Below are 19,242 nucleotides of genomic sequence, written 5' to 3'. Positions count from 1 at the left end.
TCTAGCATATGCTGAGTGTTTTTCGACCAGTGTTGGGGAAACTAGAAAGCACATTGCCACACTGAATGCCAAGAAATGATGGTACATGTCATGCCCAAGAATTCCTTTCAACACAAGCTTGCCTCTATAAAGCATGAATTGACGAAATTCTGTTCTTCCATCTTCCATCTCTCAAGCTTATCCAGGCCTCGAGGGGTGCGAGAAAAGATGGAAGGTATTTGATTTCGCAGTTGAAGCAACCTGGAGCTGACTTGCTGTTTTTGCAAGGTGGAGAGCCTGACTCTTCTTTCTCCACAGGTCCAACTGACAAGAAGCCTCTTCATCACCCCCAAGCATGCCTGATGCATGTAGTCAATTGGGAAGCTTTTGATCAGGTCAATGGGCAGCTGGATGAATGGAGTATTGTTATTGTGATGCTCAGGCTGAACTTGGCTCCTAAATAAAGCATCTGTGCGCAAGGTGAGGTTTTCTGTGGCTGGATATGTTACTTTGCCAAACCATTCACCTTTCTGGTCACATTTATCACAGCCATGGTATCCGGAGCACAGCTTTGTGGCTCGTGTGAAGGCTTTTGCCGGAGCATCACACACAATACAGAGAACACTGATAGTGAAATTTCTCTCCCTGTACTGAAAGCCACTAGACAGAAAATCTTTAAGGTCTGCTATAACATCGTCTAGGAAGGTCAGATCAGTGGGTTTCTTGTTTCCACAAGTTAATGTTGTTGGAAAAATGATGATGGGCTTGAGGTGAACAGCACACAGGACAGGCCATACAACCTTCCCTGAGCTCTTGAACAATGGCAGGCCATACAACCTTCCCTGAGCTCTTGAACAATGGCAGGCCATCAATGCTGAATGACAGATTAATTGTGTCATTGTTCAGAATCTTCCCAACAGGGTACTTCTCCAGGTTGTCCAGCAATTGCTGACGCAGTGGGTAATGCAAATACTCCATGCCACACTTCTGGATTGCGGTTACTTGCCTGGGTGTTTTGAGCAGAGTACGGGCTGAAGATGGAAGATGAGTATGTCTATGTTTTTGAAGAATTTTCAACAGATGGTCAACGGCATTGCTTTTTACTTGGAACTGAGAAGCCCAGGATGCCAGGTCTGTTGCCAGGGATGAGCTAGCCTTGCTGTCTTCCTGGTCAGATGTGTCATCCTTATTTTCTCCCAGGCCCATGACTTCCTCCAAGTTATCCTCCCAGTCATTTTCTTCCGAAGGGCAGGATGCTTCAGAGGACACTGGAGATGCTTCAGATGACACTGGAGATGGATGATATGTTGTGTCCTCCATGGAACCCAAGGTATCACCTGCATCCCACTGACTTTCTGTGACTGTTTCGCAGTGATCATCCAGACTGTCCAAATCAGTGTTGTTTTTTGAAGAATACGTTTAGCTGCTCTCCAGGATCTTAGATATTGCCTTGAACGTTCTCTTTTTGTCTCACTCATTGTTTTGTTTGTCTGTAAATATTATAGTGTAATATCTGAATGTGCTTCTGTTCTGTTTTTGTATCAAAAATGAATGAAGGCCACTATTCTTCAACTTTGTCACTTACTTTGATCAGGGTGCAGGCTGGAATAGAGGTTCCCAGAGAAATTCAAGGTCCAAATACTAGGATGTAGTCTGCCTATCAGAGACAATCAGAGCACAGATATCCATTGATTTCAGGAAATCATCATTTACCGTTAAGCTAGAATAGCTTCAATGCATCTGACATCAGTTATAAAAAAAGACATCAAGTTGTGAGTACTGAGGATTCAGTTACAATGAAGAGTAATCAGCTGTCAGAGGTGACTGTCAAAATGATGAGGAAATGTCTTTAAATATTTCAAAATCAAATATTGCATATGTCTGTAAAGATGTGCAAAATAATTTTCAAGTCATTAAAGAACTTATTGTTGAATCAACATGTTGCAGACATGTTAAATCTGAAATGGGGGTACAGAATCAGGGCTGGATTTGTATTTATTTATTGTTTAGGCAAGTATGTGGGTGTCATTGTTATCATGGATGGCTGAGATAAATGCATAAAAGGAAAACCTCTTGACCTGTCTGCAATAATTAAAATTGAATCAATATTGAATCACATTTAAATTGGAAATCATTTGAAAGTTTGTGAATTGAATTGAGTCATGAAATCTATAAATCTGGAGCATAGATCTAACTTATCATTTTTGAATGGCAGGAGTCAATCTATCACTAGTTGCACAAAAAAGCGTTTTCTTTGCACTAATTACAAATAGTGAAAGTATTCTTATTTTATTTCATTATTTATTGTAAGTGTAAATAGTTTTTAGATGCTATTTATACTTACTTAAAATGTATTACTTAAAATTAAGTATAATATATTTCCACTTTTTTTCTTAATGTTTATTTAAAATAAAAACCTTTCCAAGCTGATATTCAATATTAAAAAATTTTTTAAAAAAAGGAGAAGAACGAGTTTGGAGAAGGTGGAGTCAAACTCAGGTCGTATTGCCATGTGACCCTGGATCACAAAACCAGATACGTACAACGGGTATATTTGTAACAATAGCCAACAATACAATATAACAACAATATGGGTCAAAATGATCGATTTTTTAATGCCAAAAATCATTAGGATATTAACCTCCTACGACCTGGCGTTACACTGCCATCTGGTGGTGTCAGAAGAGAAACACATTACATAGAAATGTCAAGATGGCGGCGAACATCTGAAAAGTCAGGCAAGCACACCAGACCAAAACGTCCACAAGGTTAAAAATCTAATAAAATGTTATTGTTGATTCTTGTTAAGTTATGCATAATAGTGTTGTATGATTAATATGGCATGCAAATTTGACATTTATGTAACAGTAAAGATTTAGTATGCCTCTAAACTTGAGGTTTGTGTGATGCACGCACGGTAGAATAGGGGACACTGAAGCATGTTATGATGAATTTAATGCATATTAAAGAGAAAGAGAGAATCTTAAAGTAGCACATTGCAATCATGGGGATACCAGGATTTATTCAATTCAATAGCTATACTATATACCGGATTAAAGGGCTAAAACCTCTGATTCTCATCTATCACACTCATAAATGGGTCATAATCAGCAGATATATAATCACCTTTCGGCTGAGTTGATATTAGCAGAAGTCTCCCATCCTTTCCTCCGTTGTCCGTCCTGGCTCAGCCGCGGGCCTCTTGGAGCTCGTAACAAGGTTTTATTCAGGTTCTGATGACTACTTATTATTTATTAATCACTCAGAGACTTGTTTACAAAGGTTAACGAATGGCTTCGTTTTATGAAAAACAAAAATAACAGCGAGTAAAGCCTTGCATATCATTTGCATTAATCACATAACAAAACCTCCCATCATTTTCCCCTCTTCCGCCCCTGTCTGTTTTTGTCTCCCCTGCTCGTGCAGGCAGGAAATGTAACCTTTGCTACAGACGCCGCACAAGACAGGGTCGGAAGTTTAACAGAAAAAATATAACACCTCTTGATAGCAAGCGAGTATATTGCCATTTTAAACTATAAGGAAAATCGCACCACCTTACAAAACATGCGCGGATCTTTGTATACACTTGTCTGAACCACCATATCACACCTCTAGCAGGTGCAAACAACACCTTAAGTCTCAGTTTCGACTAGAAGTTCCATTCTGCAAGCAGGTTGCAAGCTGCATCTCCTAGTTTCGACCGCTCTTTTTCAAAATAAGCAAAATAACCACATAACAATTGTAACCACAAAGCAATCAATACCCGTGCTCTTAAATATACAGCACATACTTTTTAATATAGCATCTGACATTTATATGTCTATGATGGGAGTTTGAAGTTCTATCGTTTCCAAATCAATTGTTACCATTTGTAATTCAGCTGAAAAATCATACAACTTAAGTATTTCCCTCATTAACTTCATTTTTCTTTTATTCATCAATTCTTGTTTCCTCATTAACCTCAGGATTGCTCTCATTTTGAAGGAGATCTTTTGGTCCTCCAGTTCTCTTGTAGGTCAATTTCCTTCGTTCCTTCTTATCCTGGAGATGCTTGGGTCCCTGTGCTAAAAGATCATTGAAATCAATTTCTATCTAATCTGACCGTTTCTTACTGCTCCCAGCTGGGGATTGATCAGGAAATCGCGTATCGGCTATGGCAGGAAATGCTTCAGCACCCAAGTAAATATCTTCTGAATCGTCTCTCACAAATGTCTCCATGGTTGCAAGGCACACTCCCTGTGCAAGCAGGTGGTCATGTTGGCTATGTTGACGGAAGTTAGCCTATTATCAGAAGGTGTAGCCTCCAGTACCACTGTGCTGTTCAGTGGAAAGCAGTTTCCACTGATTTTGAAGCCATGTCTTGCTGACTTGAACTGCCTTGCTGTTGGATTGTTGTTATATCCATTAGCTGAGCGAATGGCAGCAAAAAACAGCTCAAGTTGGTCTTGGCTAAATTTGTAGGTCAGCAAGTACCATAACTGTGATGTTAGTGGTCCCGCATACAATGTCTTGCAAAAGTATTCACACCCCTTGAAATTTTTCACATTTTGTGACATTACAACCACAAACGTAAATGTATTTTATTGAGATTTTATGTCACAGACCAACACAAAGTGGCACATAACTGTGAAGTGGAACGAAAATTATAAATGGTTTTTCAAATTTTTTTTACAAATAAATATCTGAAAAGTGTGGTGTGCATTTGTATTCAGCCCCCTTTAATCTGACACCCCTAACTAAAATCCAGTGGAACCAATTGTTTTCAGAAGTCACCTAATTAGTAAAGAGTCCACCTGTGTGTAATTTAATCTCAGTATAAATGTAGCTGTTCTGTGAAGCTCTTAGAGGTTTGTTAGGGAACATTAGGGAACAACCAGCATCATGAAGTCCAAGGAACACACCAGACAGCTCAGGGATAAAATTGTGGAGTACTTTAAAGCAGGGTTAGGTTATAAAAAAAATATCCCGAGCTTTGAACATCTCATGGAGCACTGTTCTATCCATCATCCGAAAATGGAAAGAATATGGCACAACTGCAAACTTTCCAAGACATGGCCGTCCACCTACACTGACAGGCCGGGCAAGAGCAGCATTAATCCGAGAAGCAGCCAAGAGGCCCATGGTAACTCTGGAGGAGCTGCAGAGATCCACAGCTCAGGTGGGGGAATTTGTCCACAGGACAACTATTAGTCGTGCACTCCACAAATCTGGCCTTTATGGAAGAGTGGCATGAAGAAAGCCATTGTTGAAAGAAAGCCATAATAAGTCCCGTTTGCAGTTTGCCACAAGCCATGTGGGGGACACAGCAAACATGTGGAAGAAGGTGCTCTGGTCAGATGAAACCAAAATTGAACACTTTGGCCTAAATGCAAAATGCTATTTGTGGCGGAAAACTAACACTGCACATCACCCTGAACACACCATCCCCACCGTCAAACATGGTGGTGACAGCATCATGTTGTGGGGATGCTTTTCTTCAAAAGGGACAGGGAAGCTAAGCTGATCAGAGTTGATGGGAAGATGGATGGAGCCAAATACAGGGCAATCTTAGAAGAAAACCTGTTAAGAGTCTGCAAAAGACTTGAAACTGGGACAGAGGTTCACCTTCCAGCAGGACAACGACCCTAAACATACAGCCAGAGCTACAATGGAATGGTTTAGATCAAAGCATAGTCATGTGTTAGAATGGCCCAGTCAAAGTCCAGACCTGAATCCAATTGAGAATCTGTGGCAAGACTTGAAAATTGCTGCTCACAGACTTTCTCTATCCAATCTTACTGAGCTTGAGCAATTTTGCAAAGAAGTATGGGAAAAAAACTGCGCCATCACCACCCCCCTTTCTGACATAATTGTAGGCCTTGAGTAGAATGGCAGAGTAAGTGCAAATGATTTAAGGGCTGAATGGTATTTTTCTTTCTTTCTTTTTAGCATTTGCAAAGGCACATCAGGGATGACTTGAGGGACTCTAAACGGGAATCTATATCGCACCTCGCACACCAACTCACTTTGTTACTACCCAGTCAGCAAATTTCCCTTGACTTTTAACATTTGTTTCGCTAGCTATTTGTGTAAATTAAAGAACACAAAACAGTCAGGTGTGGACACAGGAGATCTATATATATACAGTATATATAAGTAAAAAAGCCTAAAGACAAGTATAAAAAAGTTAACAATACAAATACAAGACGTGGCTAGGTGCCATAATCAATTATGGCACACATTCAGCTGTGGTGTGAGCGCAGTCTTAGGCTGTGTCCAAATTCAGGGTCTGCATCCTTCGGAGTACTCATTTGAAGGATGTTACGTCACAGCGCCGCGACGAAGGCTGTCCAAATTCGTAGGATCCTTCAAATGCGGCCCACAAATACGTCCTCCTTTTCCCCGAATTGGAAGGATGGGTGTGGTGGATCCTTTCCCGTCCTACCTATCCCATAATTCTTTTCGGCAGAGCGTAATGGCGGACGAAGCGAGCGGTAGCGGAGTGGGAGAGGAGTTTCTCTGACAAAACAAGCTAAAGTTTATGCTTCGGCTCAATGAATTTGTAGGAGAAATTAGTAGAATACTTAAAACAAATAAAAATAGGCTATAATGGCTTACCTGGATGTGACTGTCTTGTAGTCTGATATAAAAAACTCTCCGACAACGAGCAAAGAAAGTATTTAATTTATTTAATTGCTTTATTTCTTCCAAAAGAATTAAAATGAGGAGAATAACTCTTTGTTTGTCCATTTTCCCGCTTCTTGCTTGGCGCTGTCACGGTTGCTAGGCGACAGGATATGAGCAACGGGTAAGGGAGGGAACTGAAAGAAGGGTAGGCTGTCCAAATTCACAAACACCGACTTCCGGGTTTTGCGGACGTCGGAGGATCCCTCCTCCTTCAACCGGGTAGGAAGGATCCTAAGGAGGATCTTAATTTCAAACAGATACCTATTTTTTGGTGCCATTTTAAATTGCAGGGCAACTTCTCAGGTGTGTTTAATGAGGTCAGGTTTAATGTCAAAAGAAATGCATTACATTGATCACAGTTAATGGGCCTTCCTCCAGAGTGAATATGCTGGTGATTTTTAAACTTACTTCTTTATTTCTTTTTTTTGCTTCTTGTCACATTCACACATTTTTTTCCAGAATGTTCTTGAATGTTTCAGGAACACACAGAAACAAGTGAAAGGCTTCTCTCCAGCGTGAACTCCTATGTTGAGTCTTCAGGTTTCCTTTGAAATGAGTGGCATGTAAAATGGTTTTCCCCTGGGTGAAATCTCATGTGGCTTTCTTCACATGATTCCACACATTTCATGTGAATTTTAACATTTTCTATTTGTGAGAAACTTCTCTCCAGTGTGTAGTTTTTTAATGCGAGTATTGAGGCTACCTTTATCATTTAAACTCTTTCCACACTAAGCACATTTACAGCATTTCTCTGCTAAATGTGTCTTCTTGTGGTAATTAAGTCTCACCTTGTGTATGAAATGCCTTCCACACTGATCACATTTGAAGGGTTTCTTTCCAGTGTGAATAATCTTGTGACACTTAAGGTTGAATTCTGTCGCGAGACTCTTTCCACAACGATCACATGTGAACACATTCTGTCCAGTGTGAATCCTCATGTGGTAATTACGGGAGTATGCATTTGCGAAACTCTTTCCACAATACTTGCAAGTGTAAGGCTTCTCTCCAGTGTGAACTCTCATGTGGACTTTAAGGTTTTGTTTTGCAGGGAAACTCTTTCCACACTGCTCGCATGTATAAGGCTTCTCTCCAGTGTGAATGCTCATGTGAGATTGAAGGCTGCTTTTCTGTGTAACACTCTTTCCACATTGACGGCAAGTGTAAGGCTTCTCTCCTGAGTGAGTTCTCATGTGTCTTTGAATGTGTACTTTTTGAGAGAAACTCTTTCCACACTGATGGCAAGTGAAAGGCTTCTCTCCTGAGTGTGTTCTCATGTGATACTTAAGAGATCCTTTTTGAGTGAAACCGTTTCCACACTGTTGGCAGGTGTAAGGCTTCTCTCCTGTGTGAGTTCTCATGTGCCTTTTAAGGGATCCTTGTTGAGCAAAGCTCTTTTCACACTGTTGGCAGGGATATGGCCTCTCTCCAGTGTGAACTCTCATGTGCACTTGAAGTTTTCCTTTTTCATCGAAACTCTTTCCACAATCATGGCAGGTGAAAGAGCTGTTAGATTTGGTTTTCTGAGCTCTTTTTCGTATAGATGCCATTTTAGACTGTGTGGCTTTTTCACCAGTTATTAAATCATGGTGTTTCTCGTACTGATCTGTCTGTTCCAGTTCATTCGGATCTTGATTCTCCTCTTTCAGCACCAGCAGGTCTAAAGCAAAAAAAGACAAATACAAGTTAACCACAGTTTGAAGCCACAAAGCAAAAGATGTGAAAACGAACATGAAAGCTTGCGTGAGAGGAATTAGCTGTCTATATCAGCAGCTATCCAACCACCAACATGCATACTAGAGCTTATAAGTACTAAACTACTTATAATATTCTCAATATTTTTAACTAGGCACTTTCTTTAGGACATACCTAAGTTAGTTAGCAAACCGCTTGTAACTAGGGCTGGGTATCGAATACAATACTTTTTAGGCACCGACCGCATTGCCTCGATACCATCGAGTATTGAAAAATGTCTTGTCATTTGGTACTAAAGGTTGATACCTGAGGGGTTAAGCAAGAAAAAAGCATTAGGAGTGTTTGACCTGACACAGAAGTAAGCAGGATGATCGTCATTTGACATCAATGTACCGCGAGAGTGATTCGAAAGCTTGCGGAGCATCTGCTTGTGGTACTTTGCTGTCATACATGTCGATTGGTCTGCGCTAGTTTACACCGATGCCCAGAGACGGCTCACACGTGAGGCTGTAGTGCGTAAGCATCTGACCCTCATAGATGTAGCCTACATTTACACTAGTGCTTTTCATTTCAAAATGGCATTTTACAATGCAAACTATCCTCGTCCATACTGGCATTTCCGCTGCGCTTCAGAAAAGATCTCGGTCTACGCCACATGAGTGAAAACCACCATCTAGTGCTTGTAATAACTTCCAACTGCGATCTATGTATTTTGGACATATAATGTTGTTGAAATGTTATTTGTAGCCTTTTATATCAAGCTGATCGTTACATCCCATAAACACTCTGTATTGTTAAGAAAATAGGTAGAATCTCATGAAAATCACATACAAATCATTTACCGTCATGCGAAAACGCACTAGTGTAAACATAGCCTAAAAGATGTGAAAACTGAAAACCATTTGATCCAATGTCTGAGTATTAACCAACAAAATGGACAAAGTACGGCTGTGGCTCAATACACAGTGGACCCAAAGGGATTGTTGTGCACTGATTTTCATGGAGACGTACATAGTTGGGTATAACTTATAGGGTGACCATATGTCCTCTTTTCCCCAGACGTGTCCTCTTTTTGGACCTACACAAATGCATCCTGCCGGGATTTATTAATCACCCAAAATGTCCGGGATTCGTCTGTTTTCTTGATCCCGCTCCCGCTGAATTTCTGACCATTTCTGCCTGCTCCCGCAACATGTGTTTCGCTCCCGAGATTTAGTCTCCACAAACATAATTGTAAAATGTTCTCTTCTGATTTACTTTTGCTTTACTCATCACTTCAAAGAATCTCCTCTAATAAAAAAGCCTTAAAAACATCCAATATTCTAAACAAATGTATAAACAAGTTAGAACTTTTATGGTTGAAAAATATTTGTATAACTGTGTATGATTGTATACAATTTATTTAGTTATTAAAATTATTTTCTTTTCATGTATTTTATGTTGTTTTTACTTATTACTTTTAATTTTTTATTGTATCCACCAGATGTTCATATGTCTTTTTGCTCTTATGTTCTTGATCTAATGTTTATCTGTATATTCAGTGAGCATATCAGCAATATATTTAGGTCCTGGGCCATTGAGTGATTTATAAACGAGTAAAAGTACTTTAAAATCAATCCTAAATGTAACTGGAAGCCAGTGTAAGGACCTGAGGACTGGTGTGATACGCTCAGAGTTTCTGGTTCTAGTCAGAATCCTGGCAGCAGCATCTAGTTACTGCTTTGATATGACTACTGAAACTAAGGTCTGTCTCCAGAATCACACCTAGATTTTTGACTTCAAATTAATAATGAATGTGCATATATTGTGCATATAGTGTGAATGAATTTAGTTGCCTAGTACCCTTCAATAAATTCACTTGTCCAAGCAAATGGTATGCTCAAGCATGCCTACAGGTATGCTTGAGCTGCTGGGAAAACTTGTGTAATGCTTAAACCCAAATTGATATTTAATATTTATTTTAAAACTCCAAGCCAGCATCAGTCCGCATGGAAACAAAGCTGTGTTTGAAAGACACCAGTTTAATACAGTGAGGATTCAAAGAAAAAACAACTGATGACAAGGTTTGCCTCAGGCAAAGTAAATGTTTTGTTAGATACTGTTTCATAAGTAAGTAACAGAAATGAATGGTTTGTGTTGTCTTTAGTTAGTAAGTAGATATTGGGTGTAATGTTACACAAATTACTTGTTTCGGCTACTTCTATCACTTGTGTTATTTCCCCTGATTTACTGGGTGACGTCAAAATAACAAATGTCCAACACTGAAGTGAGATCTTAGTATTAGTCTGGTCATGTGATCTCTACATGTGTGTCCACGTGAGGCTCCGTGTCAAATAAAACCTCTTTAATTAAGACACCCATACCACATTCTTCATTTTAATACCTGGATCAGATGAGTGAGTGAAGCTTTGAGAAAGAAACCAACCTGTTTGTTCCTCAGTCTCTTCTTGTTTCAGACTAAACACTGCTTCAATCCTGAAGTCTTGACTCTCCTCTTTAATAATCTCCATCTCTATAACAGTGTGTCACGAGGATCTCAGTCGCTTCAGCAGGAGTTTATCTGAAGAGAACAATGAATCTCTCCATCAGCTCCCTAGTTCAGTAGCCAGCACACTAGTAAGGGAGTCACCTGATTAGACAAAAACACTCAAAACTAGCGCTGCAAACTCATAAAAGAGAACAAACTATACAGACAGTTCATATTTAGTTGTGATGGCACGGTTGCAATGTGTTCATTGTCAAACTGAAAAATCTGATTTCTTTTAATTATTAAAAAACGCCATTATTTTATTTAAAATAAATAATTATTGTATTTTAATGACAAAATATTTTAGTTTATCTTGTATATTTTTTTCATAAGATCAGATCACATTTTAGGCTGTCATATGGTCATGTTACAAAGTGCCCCTCAGCTGTTACAAATATGTGAGGGTAAATAAAGATAAACATATACACTGTATTTATGAAACAAAGCGACACATTTGTACTAGACAAGTGTGAAATTATACTCTGAACACGAAGTGGATTTACACAATTTGAGAAAGTGTTACTTTGTGCCCCGCTCTCCCCTATATACAGTAAATCAGAATGTGTAGATTATACAGTAAATCACACCAGCATCAGGACATGTTCAGCTGGGTTGTAAGAGTTGTGATTGTTGCTCTCGCTGCATTTACACAGCTTTGACCAGCAGGTGATCCGCGAGAGGAGATTCGAATCACTGAATCATCTGAGAAGAAACCGATTCAATCGAGTCACTGAATCACCTGAGAAGTAAACGATTCAATCGAGTCACTGAATCATTTGAGAAGAAACCGATTCATTAGAGTCTCAAAAAGCTAATTTATCCGTCGCTGCTGAGAAGTGAGTTAATTAGTGTTGATGATAAACTGATTCAGGACACAGATGAGCAGATGCAGTTACTCTCACAAAACAACGCTTATTAATGTTACATAAAGCATTACAATGTCACATTCAATAGCAAATCATTAATCTTGCATAGCTTAAAAACTATACAATTGACTGAACGGTTTCTATCAGTTTAAACAGTTTAAATACTTAAAAAAACACAGACCTTTCTTGAGCCGAATCACAACAGACGCAGGAGCGCGCGCAGCCCTATGACGTCACGCCGCCAGAGCAAAATAAAAGTCCCCTCTGCTCTTCAATAACACATAAAACAATTAGTTAGTTATGAAAACTAAAACTAATTTCCTGGCCTTAAAACAATCCTCTCTGCCCTTCACTAAAACCTCAGTCACAATGAACAGCTTTCATACAGAGGCAGATTACAGCTGTTCTTACTGTATGATCAAACATAAATTTAAGATGAAATATAAATCTAATAATATTTTTTGTATATTTAGAACAAGTTGTACGAAAGATTTTGGTGAATCATGATTTGTTGTTACAAGCAGAGTTGGGTATAACGTGTTACTGTAATCTAATTACTTTTCCTGGTAACACAGTAAAGCAATGAGTTACATTTTAAATTTATGTAATTTGATTACAGTTACTTATGTCAATAAAATTACTTAAGTTACAAATGCAGTGGTAAAAAAATATGAAGTAAAAATCAGTCAGTATGCCCTTTAATAAATCACCGGAGAATGGCAGCTAAAATGAGTCCTACAACATTTAGATGCATGATTATCTTATAGGCCATGATCACATTATAGCTGAGCTCAGATAGGAAAGACTGGACCTTGCATTGGTTTCATACGGATTATTTTATCAGAGAATATTTATTTTCGCATGACATAATAATAGACACTTTCTTATAGAAGCTTTCTTTAGATATAGGCTACTGTATTTCTCAATTCTAGTGATCAGGAAGATATTCACGAGACTGAGAATGCAGAAAGCGCACCCTATTTGTTTTCTTTATTTTACAAAACCAAAAAAAGAAAAAGTTTTGTTGATATTGGGAGTGAATACAAATAATAGGCATACTTGTGTATTTTTTCAGTCAATATGAAATTAATGAAAGAACTATGCGTTTTTCTTTGTAGTGTAATTTTTAGGTTTGATGACTTGAAAAGTAAAGTAAAGTAATTAGTAATCGGATTACTTTTTAAATGCAGTAATCAAGTAGTGTAATCAAATTACAATTTTAAAGAAGTAATTAGTAATTTGTAGTGGATTACAGTTTTTTGGTAACTTACCCAACACTGATTGATCACAAGCAGTAAAATCAAAGAATATATTTCTGATCTGCAGCAAAAGATTGTTGAACTTCACAAATTTAGAAGGTTGCTGTAAGAAAAGCTGAAGCATTAATAAAATCCCCATTTCCCCCATCAGGGCAATAATTAAGAGCTTCCAGTCAACTAAAGATGTTACAAATCTGCCTGGAAAAGGACGTGTGTCTATATCGTCCTAATGCACGGTGAGGAGGAGAGTTTGAGACTCTCCAAGGATCACAGCTGGAGAATTGCAGAGAGTAGTTGAGTCTTGGGGTCCGAAAGTACAGCAGATTTGACAGATTGGCCAGCGAGACGGTGCTGTGCAGGTAAGCCTCACTCTCCTGATCTCAAGAGATGCACTAATGACAGACGTTAGTGGCTGCAGCCATTTAGCCTCCTTGTTAGCGTGTCCGTGTAAACGACGTAGGCCAGTAAGAGCGGTTGCGTGTAAACCTCACTCCCCTGATCTCAAAACGAGGCGCTCTGGCGACTGATACAAGAGGCCGTGGCCTTTAGCCTCCTTGTCAGAGCGCCCGCCTCCCACGCAGACTCACTCGGAACAAGAACGAGTTGTGGCAGTGCGGACCCGGGGGGGGGTTCAGGTTCAGGGTGTTAGGTATGTCTAATTTGTAGATTTAGTCAGTCTTGTGTTAAAGTCGTTAACCGCCAGGTGGCGCAAAGGGACAGATTGCAAGCTGACTGTAATTACGAAATACGAAAAATAAAACAAAATAATTTTATTTTGTAACAATGTTCAAATAACAAAATAAAACAATAGTAACGTTTTGTATAATTGTAACGGGGTGAACGAGACAAGAGATGTGCGGATCCATTTGCAAGCTTTTATTAATAAACAGTCATATAACAGACAGGGTCAAAACACCAGCAAACGGGTATGGCTCGGGCAAGACACAAGAGTAATCCAAAGGCATGCGTGGGTCCTCGATCGGTGAACAATATCCAGAGGACTTGAGAAGAGGGGTAGTCCGATAACCTGAGCAATAATCCAAACGAGGTAAACACAGAGTCCGAAACGGTGAGACAAGGGTAAATGCACCAGTGTTGGGGGTAACGCATTACAAGTAACGCGAGTTACGTAATACTATTACTTTTTTCAAGTAACTAGTAAAGTAACGCATTACTTTTTAATTTACAAGAAAATATCTGAGTTACTTTTTCAAAAAAGTAACGCCAGTTACTTTTTCCCCATTTATTGATTGACAGTGCGCTGTGTGAGCATGCTGTTACTATACATCTAAATGTGAATGTGCATTAATTCATCCCACTCGCAAAAAACAGATTTAGTATTCATCAAAATGAATTAAAACAGTGAAATGCAAACTCAGAATATGACGCAAACTGCAATAATTAGATATGTTAAACAACACAAATGTATCTAATCCCATTTTATTAACCAATGTCTTTGCTGCTGACCTTTGATGATCCAGTTCAGCCATACTAATAAGCAAAAATGACTTTAGATAAACTAACAATTGTGCTTCATTGTTATTTTATTGCTGAAGAGTGTTAAACCTTCTTATCCTGAGTCTTAATTTACAGACGTGAATTTACTTTTCCTTCACAAGATACAGGGCTTTTACATTTGTATTAATGTAATTTCTTGTATTAAAAGCAATCAAGACCTGCTCATATTTAAAAAGTAACGCAAAAGTTACGTAAGTTAAGTAACGTAATTAGCTACTTTTTTAGGGAGTAACGCAATATTGTAATGCATTACTTTTAAAAGTAACTTTCCCCAACACTGAAATCCACGATACAATGGCGGGAAACGAGACTATAAACAAAACAAACTAAACTTGGACTTAGAAAACACAGACTGCTCAGTAAGGCAGCTAACACTTGGGGAGTGCTATACACAGAACAATACACAGCCATGTGTGAAAAGAAGTCCATGGTTTGTAAAGGGTGCGTGATTGTGAGATGGTTCTCAGGTGTGAGCGTGTGATTGAGACAGCTGTGTGTACTTGTGTGCAATGAATGCTGGGAAATGCAGTCCAGGGTAATATATGACAGTCTGTGTGGTGTGAGAGCCAATATGATGGAGAGGCGACCTCTTGTGGCAGTTGGACAAAAGACCACGAATCGGATTCGTGACAATAATATAACATTATAACATCCTCAAATTTACAGTGAGGGTTAATTTCAAAACGTGGGACGTTTTGAAATTATAACTACAGCCTACACATCAAAAATTAAATAAAGGTTCTTTGCATTATGGTTATTAAACAGTAATTATGAAAACCATTCAATTTACACAATTTCCTTATATTGTAATATTATTATTAAGGAGCTTTAATTTCAATCTACAGTCTAAAGAAAGTTTTTTAATGAAAAATCGTGTCCTTGGCCGTTGGCTCATGAGACTAGTGGAGTCGCAAATTATTCTGACTCACACCAAATAAATAAATAAACTTGAACAAAATAATCTGTGAAAAATTAAATCTGGCCTTTTTTAACACATTTATTCCAGTATACAGAGCCCATGACGTGCCGAAAATTATGGACATGAATTAAGAAATTGATCACTTTCTATGATTCATTCCTTTGTGTTAATTAAAACGTGTTTAAATAATAATTAAACCATATTTTAAATAATAATAATACAGCTTCGTATTCCGGCATGCGTGAGATTGAGGGAATCCATATTAGACAACACAGTACAACTCAAGAATTTTGTCGTTTAGTTAGAACACAACCTCTGATTCACAACATTCGTTTCCAAACGCAGAAACTGGGTAGAGCCTTGCATGGGCCTCAAATCTAGGCCCTAGCCCGGCCCAACTGGCCGACAGCTTACCAGTATCCTCGGCCCGAGTCCGACTGGAGTCAGTTTCATGTCATTCATTTCTCTCTCTCTGGCTTCTGGAACATTTTTTTTGTTTGTTAAATTCAAGGTTTTTTGTTTGTTTTTGTGAGGACAAAGCGGATAGCGGCTGACAGCTGAGTTGATCACGTTTGATCAATTTAGCCTTCTCAAATCATCACGACTTGCTTAAAATAAAATCAATGGATATAAAACACTGCAAGCACATTAGAAAGTGAAAAGTGAAAGTGATGTGACATACTACCAAGTATGGTGACCCATACATGCTTACTCGGTGTTTGTTGGGTCGTGGAATGTCTACTCTTCTCCCTCTACACCAACGACTGCACATCTAAAGACCCCTCTGTCAAGCTCCTGAAGTTTGCAGACGACACCACCTCTGAAGGATCTGATGGACCCAGACACGGCGCCGAACGAGTCTAAGCCGGTTTTCAGCCTTCCATAGCACATATAGCGCAGCTACCCCTCTTCAGAGGACTCATCAGACGAGTCGTCTTCATCTAGGAGAGCTGGATTTACACCCACAACTCCAGATTGATACTGTGACACATAGTCTAGGTCAGGAGTGCCCACACTTTTTTGTGTGGGGATCTACTTTTCAAATGAGAAACTCACTGAGATCTACAAAGTGAAAAATAAATAAATAAAAAAGCTTGTTGGGATGTATTTTTATATTGCATTCATTTTATTTAAAAAAAAAAAAAAATAATAATGTTCAATTCTTAGTACACACGTAGAACTGTGCCTGTGCTACACATATAGAAAGGAGCAGAGGTCGTTTCTGGTGCAACACATTTAATAAGGTTGTTTGCATGTAAATCTGCTAGAAAACACACATATATACAAATAGCGATTCTACATTAGCTGTCCCCGTTTGTCGCAGTTCATACCTGTCTTTGCATTATTTGTATTTATTTATTTATATATCTATCTAGTTACATGTTATGTACGTTTTCTCTTTTATTAATATGCATTTTGGACTATGAACGTTACTATGAGTAATTTCTCAGTTTCTAGTAAGGATCAGGTGACAGGAGAGATCTGTGTGAGGATGACATGTTTCAGGTCGATGAGGAAGTCAGAGAAGCCGTGAGTTTGAGAGTAGGAGGACACAATCAAGACTTTAGCTAAGCTAAATTAACGTTTTAAACAGAGATGCACAGATCGACTGGTGTCGTGCCAGATGAGGCTCGTGCAGCCTGAGTGAGTGAGTGAGTGAAAGAGACTCGTGCAGAAATCAGAACAAATGAGCCGCAACAGCAAAAAGTTATAGTGCGGTAGAAAAAAAAGAAAATCAGAATCAGCTTTATTTCCAGGTTTGTTTGCACATACGAGGAATTTGTTTTAGTGACAGTAGCTCCACAGTGCGACAGAATGACAGCAACAGGACAGGACACAGATAATAAATTTTTTTAATAAAAAACAAATAATGTACAAATATACAAAAATGGACAATGTGCCAAATAGCACAAACACAATATACAAAATAGACAATTCAATATGTACAGGTATGCTAGGTGCAAATTTGAAATGTAATAAGTATTTGTGTAAAATAAACATAAAAAGTATGATAGTGTTGTGTGTTTCATGTTTATTGTTAAGAGTTCAAGTGTTCATGAGATGGATTGCCTGAGGGAAGAAACTGTTCCTGTGTCTGGTCGTTCTGGTGCTCAGAGCTCTGTAGCGTCGACCAGACGGTAACAGTTCAAAGAGGGAGTGTGCTGGATGTGAGGGGTCCAGAGTGATTTTACCAGCCCTTTTGCTCACTCTGGATAAGTACAGTTCTTGGAGAGTGGGGAGGGTTGTACCAATGATTCGCTCAGCAGTCAGGACTGCCCTCCGTAATCTTCTGAGGTCAGATTTGGTAGCTGAGCTGAACCAGACAGTTATTGAGGTGCAGAGGATGGATTCAATGATGGCAGAGTAGAACTGTTTCAGTAAGTCCTGTGGCAGGTTGAACTTCTTCAACTGCGAAGAAAGTACAACCTCTGCTGGGCCTTCCTGACAATGGAGTCAATGTGAATATCTCACTTCAGGTCCTGAGAGATGGTGGTGCCCAGGAATCTGAATGACTCCACTGCAGTCACAGTGCTGTTCATGATGGTGAGTGGGGGGAGAGCAGGGGGGTTTCTCCTGAAGTCCACGATCATCTCCACAGTTTTGAACGTGTCAAGCTCCAGGTTGTTAAGATTGCACCAGACAGCCAGCTCCTTAACCTCCTGTCTGTAAGCAGACTCATCACCGTCCTGGATGAGGCTGATCAGTGTGGTGTCGTCTGCAAACTTCAGGAGCTTGACAGAGGGGTCTTTAGATGTGCAGTCGTTGGTGTAGAGGGAGAAGAGCAGTGGGGAGAGCAGTCCTACCGCCGCTGCTATCCGCCATCGTGCCAGACAGCTACTGCCGGTTTCCATAGACCCTTTTAGGGCCGACGTCACAATTACGGCAACATAAGGAGCTTAAAATATCATCTTGTTGTGATGTTGGGTGCCCGAATCAATGTTGTAGAGGCTTCAATTTGAACTTAAGGCATACCTGATGCCATTTCCATTTCCGACAGCTGTGGTGAAACGAGATAAAACGAATGGACTGGACAGAAACGATCGTCAAAAATGTTCGCATTTGCAGCGCACTCTTATCAGAAAAGGTTAAATAAAGTATCGTCTTTTGTTGTAATGGGCACGTCTAAAGATTTCTTATGTATCTCACCACTAATGTCGTGTATGAAATGATGTCTGTGTGCATGCGTGTAAAACAACAAAATGACGATTTATGCTAACTTATATGTAATTATTATTCCAAGCCACAATTAATCACAGCATATAGAATGTAGCTGTAAAAATAGTTGCCTGCTGAAATTGAAATGACTAGATAGACACTGAGTTTGTCTTAACTATACACGTTAGATGAGAGTCACTCAACCGGAGGGAATCCTGTCAGATCGTTCATCCTTTGAGTAAAAGCGTGTGGGGCTCAGCCAATCTGGTTTCGTCCGTTAAAGTTAACCTTTTCAAATAACAATCTCGGTCCTGGACAGTGCATCTATACCTCACATATGCAGGTAAAATTTCTCCAGTTATTATTAAAAAAAACAAGCTAAACAGACTTCATAGCTAGCGTAAGTGAAATCTTTCTGCCTCCACCTAAGCTCCGCCCACAGAAAAACATCAGTGTTTACTAACAGAAAAAGGGTCTATAGAAATACATGTTAAAACGGGGTAAAAAAGATAGACTGAATTTAAACTTTTTCAATATAACTAAATATAAATGTGCGGAGGGTTAAGCTGTGCTGTTGTTGCCGGCCACGGTAACGGCCATAAGCTAAGGTATTCCTTTAAAGTACTTGTTTTGCATACCAGAAAACTTGTCACGTTTGGC

General features: G+C 39.2%; 2 protein-coding genes across 3 annotated transcripts; both read right to left on the bottom strand.

Moving 5' to 3' along the window:
• Nucleotides 1–107: 107 nt before the first annotated feature.
• On the bottom strand, nt 108–1,363 carry LOC306861589 (uncharacterized protein; the record flags this gene model as incomplete). Its single annotated transcript, XM_079403957.1, has 2 exons — nt 817–1,363; nt 108–779 (listed from the first exon to the last, which is right to left on the bottom strand). Exons 1-2 carry the CDS (start codon nt 1,297–1,299, stop codon nt 108–110), a joined length of 1,155 nt encoding a protein of 384 aa, XP_079260083.1. The 5' UTR covers nt 1,300–1,363.
• A 5,708-nt stretch (nt 1,364–7,071) lies between these two features.
• On the bottom strand, nt 7,072–11,052 carry LOC306866978 (uncharacterized protein). 2 transcript variants are annotated; one of them, XM_079412442.1, is made up of 3 exons: nt 10,763–11,052; nt 8,512–8,643; nt 7,072–8,302 (listed from the first exon to the last, which is right to left on the bottom strand). In XM_079412442.1, exons 2-3 carry the CDS (start codon nt 8,621–8,623, stop codon nt 7,374–7,376), a joined length of 1,041 nt encoding a protein of 346 aa, XP_079268568.1. In that variant the 5' UTR covers nt 8,624–8,643; nt 10,763–11,052; the 3' UTR covers nt 7,072–7,373. The 2 variants fall into 2 exon arrangements, with proteins under 2 accessions (XP_079268568.1, XP_079268567.1); XM_079412441.1 differs by lacking the exon at nt 8,512–8,643 and having other exon boundaries at nt 10,763–10,966.
• Nucleotides 11,053–19,242: the final 8,190 nt, after the last annotated feature.

The sequence above is a fragment of the Barbus barbus genome, assembly GCF_936440315.1.
Source record: "Barbus barbus genome assembly, chromosome: 4".
Lineage (NCBI taxonomy): Eukaryota > Metazoa > Chordata > Actinopteri > Cypriniformes > Cyprinidae > Barbus > Barbus barbus.
Note: the sequence above shows the minus strand (reverse complement) of the source record. Positions and strands in the feature narration are given on the sequence as shown.

Coding starts and splice junctions, on each gene's coding strand:
- LOC306866978 (XM_079412442.1), bottom strand. CDS start 8,623: ATGACAAGACATTTTTCAATACTCGATGGTATCGAGGCAATGCGGTCG. Junction 8,303..8,511: donor CGGTTTGCTAACTAACTTAG/GTATGTCCTAAA, acceptor TTTTTGCTTTAG/ACCTGCTGGTGCTGAAAGAG.